At 43.8% G+C, this 11526-nt stretch overlaps 1 protein-coding gene across 2 annotated transcripts; it reads left to right on the top strand.

The window, feature by feature from the left end:
* Positions 1-10995, top strand: LOC147228125 (DNA polymerase subunit gamma-2-like). 2 transcript variants are annotated; one of them, XM_086156359.1, is made up of 9 exons: positions 1-489; positions 583-616; positions 1341-1442; positions 7120-7220; positions 8027-8212; positions 10014-10151; positions 10302-10382; positions 10515-10615; positions 10747-10995. In XM_086156359.1, the coding sequence occupies exons 1-9, from the start codon at positions 133-135 to the stop codon at positions 10910-10912; spliced, it is 1266 nt and encodes a 421-aa protein (XP_086012485.1). In that variant the 5' UTR covers positions 1-132; the 3' UTR covers positions 10913-10995. The 2 variants fall into 2 exon arrangements, with proteins under 2 accessions (XP_086012485.1, XP_086012484.1); XM_086156358.1 differs by having other exon boundaries at positions 1-616.
* Positions 10996-11526: the final 531 nt, after the last annotated feature.

Consider the following 11526-nt stretch of genomic DNA (forward strand, 5'->3'; position numbering starts at 1 on the left):
CTTCCGGGTCACATGTCACCGTGTAGCTCCCGTGTTTCTGTACAGTTATGTTTATAATTCTCGGCAGATAAATTGTTTGGGGGCTTGCCAGCGTCCACTAATGACTTTCATGTTTTTTATTTACTGACTGTCATGTTTACTCGTTGTCCCGGAAGCGTCCTGCCGCGACGCGTGTCAACATTTGACACCAAACGTCGTCGCATCAATCCGTCTCCACTCCTAACAAGGGCACGCTGCTCTCAGGATGTGGATCAACTCACAACTTTACTGCAACTGGCTGAGGACAGATTCTATGTCTCCCCTGGTCAAACTAACTTTGAGCTGTTCACGCGTGGGTTACGATGCAGCTACGGACCCCTGGGTACGGAGCTTAAGAGGAACATGCTGGAGCAGTGGTGGCACTCGTTGACCGGCTCTTCAGCTCAGGTGTTTGGGATAAACACGGCGAGCACCGGGGTCCAGCAGGGTGACGCGGGTGGAGGAGGTCAGGTAAGAATTGTGAGGTCTGAAATGATGGAAAAAGTGCTGAAGCAGGCGTTAAACAAGGAGCAGCTCATTCAGGAGATTCTCCTGCTCCTGCAGCGGTCCCCGTCGGCGAGAACTAACCTGCTCCAAGGTATGAATACACTATTTTTATACGCTCGTGTAATGCTTGTTACAAGCCCAAACATTTTAAGCACAAAATGCACAAACATGCAACGTTCACTGGATACAGATATTTAAACGACATCATTAACGAGTTGTCAGATGAAGCTGTCTGGGCACAAATGCTTTTACAATTAACACTTCCAGCTGTTTAACCTTTATAAAAGGTTAAAGGTTAAATAAAGTTTAAAAAAAACTTTCCTTTGCAGAAACCCTTCCCAACAGGTAGTGAATGTTCTGCTTTCCCCTTCCATGTGAAAATATTGGAAAACAATTGCTCTTATTAGCAGAAGTAGTTTGAGTAAAACTTGATAGAATCAAAATAATGAATCCTGCTTCTTTCTTCTAGCTTTTATGAATATAGATTAATTTGTCAGTATTCAGGTATCCACTACACTCTTCAAGCGGACTTACTCACCGTACAGTTTTGCAGTCAGAAGTTAATAAGTAAAACTGAATTTATAACTTACGTGGAACATCCTCAATTGTCAAACCCAGAGCAAACAAAGAGCAAATACATACTTTCTCTCTCTTTGTGTGACAGAAATTATAATAATCTGATTGAATAATGTTCTTAAAATTACTGGTAATAGCTAGAAGATGAGCAGATAAACTTTTGACAATGGAGAACTTTCTTCGCTCATGCACATGCTTTCCATGTGACCTGACATCTACATGTGTGGTTTTCTTCTCAGGGGCTTTGGAGCAGTTCGTCCCCTTGTTCAAGTTGGTGAACAGGAAACTTCCTTTTGGTCTTGCTGAGGTCGGGCAATGCTTCCAGCCCACAGATGGCTCTGGTTGGTGAGGCCTCTTCTGATCTGTGCTGTGCAAGTGTGTTTTGCTTTGTAACACTGTGGTGTTTCATACTGTGCTAAAACTGATCATAAACGTTTGGATTTAAAGTCTAAGAAATGTGTGACTGTGAATGAGAGGGACCTTAGAGTGACCCAAGTAGAATGATGAGGATACAGGGAGTTTGACCTAGAGATAAAGAAGGTGGAGGATTTTAAACTTTATTAATTCGCATAGGGGAAATTCTTTTGTCACAGCAGTGTTACAGTTATGTCAGAAATAAATATGAATATAAATACAAATATAAATAGACAGTTAGAAGACAGAAGATAGCAAAGACATCCACAAATAAATAGACAGTAGAGGGAACAACATCAGGTATTGAGAATGGACAATAGAATGGAACAGTAAGAGTGAAAAATAGACTACCAAAACTAAACGACAACATAAGTAGAGTGACAATAGTAATGACAAGAATACAATAAGTACACAAAAATTGGCAGGATGCAGAATGGCCAGGACCAAGAAGGATAAAAAAAGACAGCAGAGTTAGTGCATGACATGTGAATGGGTGAGGTAGTGAGGTTGTGGTAGCAGCACAGATGCACCTTAAGCCAGTCAGAGTTGTGTGCCATCCAGACTGCTGTTATACAGTCTGATGGTTTTATTTATTTATCCTTTATTTAACCAGGAAAGTCCCATTGAGATTAAAAACCTCTTTTTCAAGGGAGTCCTGGTTATGGGCAGAAAGAAGCGTCTAAAGCGTTCAGTTCTCCACCATGGTGGGATGAACCGTTGGCTGAAAGAGCTGCCCATCAGCCACAGCTCGTTATGCAGAGAGTGGGAAGGATTGTCCAGGATAGCAGGATAGCTCCCAGTTTGCCCATCACCATCCCTACTGCCACCAATTGAAGATGGTCCAGATTCAGTCCCACCAATGAGCAGGCTTTCCTCACTATCTTGTAGAGCCTTTTGACCTCACCGGTCCTTGCACCGCCCCATCAGCACACTATAGCAAAGAAGAGTGCGCTGGCTATCATAGACTGGTAGGTCTTGAGGAGCCCGCTACAGACACCAGACGACCTCAGTCTCTTCGGGAAGAACATCCTGCTCTGACTCTTCCTGTCGAGTGAACCAGTGATGTGTGACCAGTCCAGTTTATTGTTTATGTGGACCCCAAGGTACTTGTAGGAGTCCACTATCTCCACCCCTTTAGCTTGGCTGGTGATTGGTACCTGTCTCCTCCGATTCTTCCGGAAGTTCAGAACCACCTCCTTGGTATTGGAGATGTTGATTAGGAGGTGGTTCTGGTTTCTCCACTCAACAAAACTCATGATCAGACCTCTGCACTCCTCCTCGTTGTCATCGTTGATGCATCCAATGATGGTAGAGTCACTGGAGAACTTCTGGAGGTGGCAGGAACTGGAGTTGTACCGGAAGTCAGAGGTAAAGAGGAATGGAGACAGGACGGTACTTTGGGGCACTCCTGTGCTGCACGCCACAGCCTCAGAAACACAGCCTTTCACCCTGACATACTGCAGCCATCCTGTAAGGTAGTCCAGGATCTAGACACCTTGTGGACCCTGAGGCCAATGTTGTCCGCCCCACTGGCTTTGCTTTGCCTCAACCTGGTGAACTCCCTCTGCACCTGGCTAGAGGTGGGGGTGAGGCAGGGTCAGGGAGGGCTGTCCTTAGAAGCTGCTGCTGGTGGGCAGGAGGAGGGGGATGGGGGGAGGCAAGGTGTAATGGGGGGGCAGAGCATACAGCAGGGGTGTGAGGGAGTGAGGAGGGGGGGATGGGAGACCAGAGCTCACTTGGGTATCAAACCCAAGCAGAGACAAAGAGGAGCTGAAGAAGGTGCAGACTGAGCTGAGGGAGAAGATCGCAGAGGGCAAGGACAGTTATAGGAGAAAGCTGGAGAGCAAACTCCAGCAGAACAACATGAGGGAGGTGTGGAGTGGGTTGAAAACCATCACTGGCCGTGGAAAACAAGGAAGCCAGATGATGGTTGGAGACCTGCATGAGGCCAACGAACTAAACCTTTTTCAACAGTTTGATGAAGAAGCCTCTGCCCACCCTCCCTCCAGCTCCGCTCAGGACTTTCCTCCCCCTGCGCCCTCACCCCTCACCTCTAAGACTTTTACCCCTCCCCCACGCACCTCTTCTGCTTCCCTGTTTGATGTCTTGTTTACACCTCAGCCCTCCTGCCCCCCAATGGGACTCTCACCATCCCCTCCTGTTACCTTCACCGCTGAGGAGGTGAGGAGAGAGTTCAGTCGCCTTCATCCCAGGAAAGCCGCCGGCCCTGATGGACTGAGCCCAAGAGTGCTGAAAGGATGTGCCTCGCAGCTGTGTGGGATCTTTACCCATCTCTTTAACCTGAGCCTGATCCAGATGGTTGTCCCTGACTGGTGGAAAACCTCATGTCTGGTCCGAGTGCCCAAGAAGAAGAATCGCAGCACACACAGACCAGTGGCCCTGACATCACATGTCACGAAGTCGCTGGAGAGGCTCGTCCTGAGGCACCTTCGTAATGTTGTCGGACCTTCGCTGGACCCCCTGCAGTTCGCTTACCAGCCCCGGATTGGAGTGGAAGACGCCATCATCTTCCTGCTGCACAGAGTATACACCCACCTTGAGGAGGCAGGAAGCATTGTGAGAGTCATGTTCTTTGACTTCTCCAGTGCTTTCAACACCATTCGACCTGCCCTGCTGAACAGGAAGCTTCTGGACATGCAGGTGGATGCTCCACTCGTGGCCTGGATCAACAACTACCTCACAGGTCGGCCGCAGTACGTGAGGCTGGGAAACATCACGTCGAACACCATTGTGAGCGTCACAGGGACACCACAGGGGACGGTCCTGTCTCCTTTCCTGTTCATGCTCTACACCTCAGACTTCAGGTTCTCCTCGCAGTCCTGCCACCTGCAGAAATTCTCAGATGACTCTGCCATCGTGGGCTGCATCAACGGAGGCCAGGAGGAGGAGTACAGGAGCGTGGTGGACAGGTTTGTGGAGTGGTGTGGACTGAACCACCTGCAGCTCAATGTGTCTAAGACAAAGGAGCTGGTGGTGGATTTCAGGAAACGAAGGACCCACCTGAATCCGGTCACCATCAGGGGTACAGAAGTGGACATTGTGGACACCTACAAATACCTGGGTGTCCACTTGGACAATAAACTGGACTGGACCTTTAACACCAATGCCATCATCAAGAAGGGTCAGAGCCGTCTGTTCTTCCTCAGGAGGCTCAGATCTTTCAACATCTGCAGGACCATGCTGCAGATGTTTTACCACTCGGTGGTGTCCAGCGCCATCTTCTACGCTGTTGTGTGCTGGGGCAGCAGGCTCAAGACAGCTGACACCAACAGACTCAACAAGCTCATTAGGAGAGCTGGGTCTGTCCTGGGAGTGGAGCTGGAGTATGTTGTGCAGGTTTCAGAGAGAAGGATGATGAGTAAGCTCCTCAGCATCATGGACAACATCCATCACCCCCTGCATGCCACGTTGACGTCCTGTCAGAGCTCTTTCAGTCGTAGACTGATACCACCAAGGAGCTCCACTGAATGCCAGAGGAGGTCTTTCCTACCTGAGGCTATCAGACTTTTTAATTCCTCTTCCCTCAGCCGCAGGGAATCTTCAATCTTTGTAGTTACAGTTAACAGTTAGGACAATTTGTATTTCTTATTCTTCCTCCTTTCTATTATTATCTATTACTGTTATGTTTTTTACTTGAAACTCTGGCACAACAATTTCCTTCAGGATAAATAAAGTTGTTCTCATCTCATCTCAAACCTATTGAAGAAAAGGTTTTGCGCCACAGCAAACTCAGGGCCACCTTTGGCTCCAGGCGTGGTTTTACCACAGCCTGTCTTCTTCCTCACCTCCCTCCAAACCTCTCTTGTTTTGCTCTGCTCCATTTTGGACTCAACCTTCTCCTTATACTTGAGTTTTGCCTCCTTCAGTTTCCTTCTCAGCTCCTTCTGGGCGACCCTGAAGGTCTGGTGGTCCTTCGCCATGAAGGCTCTCTTCATTCTGTTAAAAAGGCTTTTGATGTTCTTGTTGATCCATGACTTGTTGTTATTGAAACAACTGACCTTTTTTGATGGGACTATGTTGTCTTTGCATGAGTTAATATAGTCTGTTAAACAACAGGAGAGGCCCTCCATGTCGCCACTAAAGCCTTTTTCAAAAAGGCTCCAGTCAGTGACATCGAAGCACTCCTGCAATGCCTCCTTTGTGGATTTGGACCAGATCTTCACAGACCTGGTGCTGGCCACCTGCCACTTCACCATCGGTGTCTAAGAGTACCAGGTTATGCTGCGAGTTGACTAGAGGGGGGAAGAGGAAGACTTGTATGCATTCGTCACGTTTGCATACAGGAGGTTCAGGGTTTTATTCCCTCTAGTTGCACAGTCTACGTATTGGGTTGAAGCTGGGGAGAACGTGAGTGAGGGGGACGTGGTTGAAGACCCCGCTGATCGCTGGGGTGGCGTGTCTGCACGTCCGCGATCACCGAGTGGATGACATCACCACGTGGCTGCGGCCGTAGATGGAGGAACGTAGACGAGAACCAGGATGGAGTGTGAAAACAAACGCGGGAGCTGGTAGGGGCGAAGTCCTACCGCCATGAGCTCCACATCGGGGATGTACACAGAGACCTTCACTGTGATATGACCGGGGTTGCAGACAGCAAGCACTCTTCCTCTCCTCGTGCCACTCTGCCTCACCTGGTCCGCGTGTATCAGCGTGAAGCTGATCGCTGTCTGGTATGTTCATCTGTAGCCAGGTCTCTGTGAAGCACAGCATGCTACATTCCCTGTAGACATGCTGGCTGTCGACGAGGGCTGTCAAGTTGTCGGCAAGCAACCTCACGTTCCCCATGATGACCCAGGGCAGGAAAGGCTTGCATTTCCTGTCTCTCTCGGTCGGTTCTTTCACTTTTGCGCCAGTGCTCCGCCATAGTTACTCAAGGATGCGCGCAGCGGGAAGTCCGGCTCCTTTTCTCAGTTGGAGAAGTTCCTCTCGGGTGTATTTTATCATTTTACCCAGTTTAGGTTAGTGAAGAAAGGTCTGGGATTTAAAAAAGTGTGCATTTATGTTTCTCCCTCGGTGTCTGCTGATGATCATTAAATTGGAGACTGTTCCAGAGCTTCGATGTGATCATTATTGCAACCTCATCATCCTTTTATTTGAGTTTGAGGGTTGCAGAGTGTTTAATATCATGTAACTCTTACATACTGTAAAAAGAATGTAACAAAGATTGAGCTGCAATATATTACTTTTAACAATAAGGGTCACTTGTCTTTATTTAATCGTTTGATTGATTTCAACATTGAATACCCTGAGGTAAAAAGCAATTATTCAACTTTCAAAGCAGAAGAAAAATATCTAAAAGTCATGTTGTATTTTAAAATATAAAATGCACCCTTGAGAAAACAAGGTCAAACTACCTAAAAATATGCAGGTATAAATAAATAAATAAATGAATGAATAAATAAATGGCAAGTAAAGGATCACAAATGAGAAACAAAGTGTGCACGACTCCTTTCACGTATCCTCAGGTTCAGACAAAGTATTATCAAATTTCATTACATAAATTTGGAACTTGAATCTGGTAATAACAATGTTATTAACTGATGCTGTGACTATAAACAAATATCTTTGTGTCTGTGAGTCCAGCTGAAGTCACCCTGGCGTCCCTTGTGTGGTTTTGCTCCCCCCGAACCGCCACCCAGTGGCTGGATCACTGGGCACGACAGAGGCTGAAATGGTGGAGGAAGGTAGGTGTCTGAAGACGCTGTTTTTGTGAAAGATTGTTCATAGCAGGGGCCGCAACCCCCTTGCCTGTGGAAAGTTTCATTGTTAAAATTTGAGCAATGTAATTTTTTTTGTCAATTAATTTAGTTCATGTATCATGAATAAAGAAGTAATTTAGTTGTCAGGTTTGATGTTATTATCACATGCACTTTGATTTTTGAATGAAATTATTTCTTTGCCTCCTTTCTTATTTCGCTAATTCACAATTTGTCAATCAGAAATCAATGTATTATGGCGAGCTGGGGTTTAGCAAACAACAGAGTCAAAGATAAATTCTCTTTACAAGATGGGTTTAATTTAACAGACAACAAACAGCTGAAATCTGGGGGTTGTCTCTCTCAGCACTAACAGCTAGCGTGAGGGTGCAGTTCCCTTTTATAAATTAAAGGTGCAGGTTAGTGTCACACATCGAACACAACATTGTACAATTATTCAACCATGGAGTTCTTTAACATAGAACCAAGATACGATAAGCTCCCAACAGTCACCATCATTCGCAAAAGATTCTGGGGTTCCCCAACGCTACAGTAAAATTAAATGTATTATTAATATATAAATCAAAAATTAATTACAGTATAATGCAACCGGTAGACGGATATTATACAATCTACAGCCTGCAGTACATTATAAACCAGCATTAGTATCATCATAAAAATATTCATGGTGGACTACGATCTATGATTAACTTTAAGATCCAGACTATCAAGGACAACACTGGTTACATCCCATGTCATTTTGTTCCTTGTCCTTTAATCCACGTTCTGTCCAGTTTGCCCTGTCGCCATCAGATTTCAGGAGTTGTGACATTCCAGAGGGAGAACTTGAAGAGATGGTAACCCATGGTGTGAGGATTGTCTACAGTTTCCCGTGGGGTCAGGAGACACTGGAGACGCTGTGTAGCCGAGGAGATGCAGAGCTCCTGCAAACACACAGTGGAGCCCGCTCCAAAGTGCAGGTCAGCTCGTTGTTTCATTATGTCTTCCCCTGGACACTGGCTTAGTGACTATATAATGAATCAGTTGCACTTACTGTCATGTGACTTGAGATTAAAACAAAGCCTAATATGTTTCCTCTCAATTTCCCACTGCATTTTTTGCAGAATAAAAGTCTTACAATGTTAAATTTTCAATTTTATTAAAAAGCAAGTTCCTCAAGAGTGACCAAATAGTGAACAAATCACACTTGGGCCAAAGTTCACAAACAGCATTAACATATTCCTTGGAGTAGTAAGAGTCATCTTCTCGCTGTATCCTTTCTTTTGCAGCTAAACAACAAAAAAATTGCTAGGAGTTAGTAAATATCCTGTAGGCAATGGCAGCTGATGGAAAACTACTACCTCATTTGTTCATTCATTTTATTTAATTACGATGGCATCAATACTATAGAAAAAAAACATTTGTTATTAATCCATATCTTTATATTTCTAAAGTATTCAGAGATAGTAGTATAATATAACCCAATCAATGATAAGAGTGATGAGTTTTGAACACATAACTCCGGTGCTGGCCTCTTTCCATTGGCCTCCCTTTTCAGGCGAGAGCAGAATTTAAGTAGTTGCTTCTCACCTGTAAATAGTCAATGGCATTGCATCATCTTATCGATCTGATTTGGTGAAGCCATATGTGCCTGCATGTGCTCTGTGCTCCCGGGGTTCTAGTCTTTTTTTTGTGTCCCAAGTGTCCAGAAAAAGGCTGTTTTGAGAGGGTCCTTTCTATTTGTACACCAATATTGTGGAACCGTCTGCCTTTTGACATTGGCGAGCTGGCTCTATTGATGTCTTTAAAGCAGGGGCCAAATGCGGCCCTCGGAACAATATTTTGCGGCCCCCTGAAGTCAAATCTGTGTTAGTGCGATCCGCGCGTTTTTTCTCACATGCATCGGGGGTTTTATACAGTGGGTTTCATAGAAAAAAAAAGGCATGTAAAAAAAAAGTGACTTTGCAATGTATTTTTTGCTCCAAATTTGAAAACAAACGATTTTTTGAAAAAGATCTTTCTTTTCTTATGTTTATAAGAACCAGAAAAACGATAGGAAAAAAAAAACAGCAAAATTAAAAACATTGATTTAATAACCAGAATAGCGACCAATAACCCTGTAAACATCATACCTCCTCCCATGCCACTAATCAGTTTTCTAATAAATTCTAGTGGCAAATTTTCCCACAGTGACAAGATTTTCTCTTTTATCCCAACAATATTTTTGGGGTGTAATTCCATTAATTCTTTTTTAATAGTCATTTTTAATATTAATTTGTCATGTATTTTTTAGAGGAACAGTTCATTACACATAAAGATTTTCATAATATACCTGTTTACCTCCTTTACACTAAGACAAAGGAAAAATTTGGACTTAGTGCTACTTTTAGGTAATGTTTTACTGGTCTGGCCCCATCAAATAAGGGTGTATGTGGCCCCCGGACCAAAATGAGTTTGATACCCCTGCTTTAAAGCAATGCTGAAGACCGACTTGTTTGCTGCTGTATATGGGTCTTGAGTGGTGTTCGTGTGAGTTCATTTTTTTATTTCTTTTTTCCTGGGCAGCATGGTGGAATGGCGTTAGCACTTACACCTAATAGCCAGAAGGCTGCTGGTTCAATTTGAACAGGAGGATTATTTGAATAGAGTTTGCATGTTTTCCACATTCTCGTGGGGTTCCTCTGGGGTTTTCTGATTCCCTTCCATCGTCCAAAAAAATGCTGTAAGTTCATTGGATGCTATGAGTAATTATATAGTGTTTTTCTTTTTTTCATTCCTTAGTGCCAAGATCGGCATAAGACAGTTCCTCATGTTGTGTCTTTAACGGGAAACATGGACCGAGGTATGATGGCCATTCTGTCCAACTCACTCCAGCTCCACAGGAGAGACGACAGCAAGCGGAAGCTGCAGCAGAGAAAAGTAAAGATGTTTGACATGAGTGACCCCATTTGGAAATCTGTGACTCACGTCACACAGCTGATTTGGTTGCCTTTATTTACTATGTGTTTTATTCATCAGTGTTTCATTTACCAAATAGAGGTTTAACTGGTTATATTTTACTGATATCAGGTTCTAAAGTTGAACCCAGTTTTGGCTCCAGTCAAAGTTGCTCTGGACATTAGCAGGGGACCTACAATGGAGTTGAGACAGGTATAAGGAATTGATTCATCTTCATTCAAATGTATAAATACACATCTGGTAGGAGATGCAAATGTTGAAGACATGATAAATATAATGAATTTTGATGAATGTACATGACTGTCAATATGATCTCCTTTAAAGGTTTGTGAAGGCCTTCTGATGGAGTTTAAGGAAGCTAAAATCTCTGCATGGCCTGGATACCTTGAAACTATGGCAACATCAATGGAGCAGCCAAATGCAAAGTAAAGTATTTCTGTAGTCTTTGAGAAACAGCTGAAGTAAGGTGTCCTTTAGTAGAATATTGGCTGATATCTGGTGACTGAAAAAGCTGGAACAACTTTTACTGATGTACCATTTTGTCACCACCTTCCAGGTATGATGAGATGGGAGTGCTTTTCACTGTCGTCATCAGTGAGAAAACATTGGAGAGTGGCCTCCTTCAGGTGCGCAGCAGAGACACCACCATCAAGGAGACCATGCACATCTCTGAGATCAAGAACTTTCTCTGTAGATACATTTCCGCTGCAGGCAACATGTAAAGTAACTGTCTGCCACTGAAAGGGCATTTTCACAGTTATTCAGTATTTTTGTATTTTTTAAATACAAAAGTAATAAAAAGAAATTATGGGAAATAATCTGTCTTAGAAATAATAAATAGTGAAAAGGACTCAATTTTCCCCAAAATCTTTTAAGAAAATAAATACAGTTCCAGAAGATTTGGATAGTCATGTCTACAATAAATTTTCTATTCATGTATATTTTCCAAATGATTGCGCAGATTGTTTTTGGTCATGAGTAATCAACAGGGGTGATGTTTACAACATGACATATTGCACACAGTCATTTACACCAGTCCTTGTTCCTGAAAAGGATGTGTATGTTTGTTTGTTTTTTACCGCTTTTGTCTTTTCCTTTATCTGTAAACATGTCTATCGGAAGGATTTCACTGAAGTTATTTTCCATATCGCACACATTTTGGGAAATAGATGTAATATTTGCCCAGTGAGAAGCCATTATTCTCTCACACTGATCTCATTAATAATGGGGAGGGAAATCTTTTTTGGGGTGGTTCGCAGATATTCAGTGGCCTAGCCACTGTTACATTCTGGGGTTTACGCATGGTCCATCACTGTTACTGATTATCAAAAGGATT

Source organism: Fistularia commersonii, chromosome 12, assembly GCF_037954325.1.
Source record: "Fistularia commersonii isolate RoL2024-O1a breed Wild chromosome 12, RoL_Fcom_v1.0, whole genome shotgun sequence".
NCBI lineage: Eukaryota > Metazoa > Chordata > Actinopteri > Syngnathiformes > Fistulariidae > Fistularia > Fistularia commersonii.

Excerpts from the sequence above, each read along its gene's own strand:
- LOC147228125 (XM_086156358.1), top strand. The coding sequence starts at position 133 with ATGTTTACTCGTTGTCCCGGAAGCGTCCTGCCGCGACGCGTGTCAACA. Across the intron at positions 617-1,340 it reads GAGAACTAACCTGCTCCAAG|GGGCTTTGGAGCAGTTCGTC; the intron begins GTATGAATACAC and ends TTTTCTTCTCAG. Across the intron at positions 1,443-7,119 it reads CCAGCCCACAGATGGCTCTG|CTGAAGTCACCCTGGCGTCC; the intron begins GTTGGTGAGGCC and ends CTGTGAGTCCAG.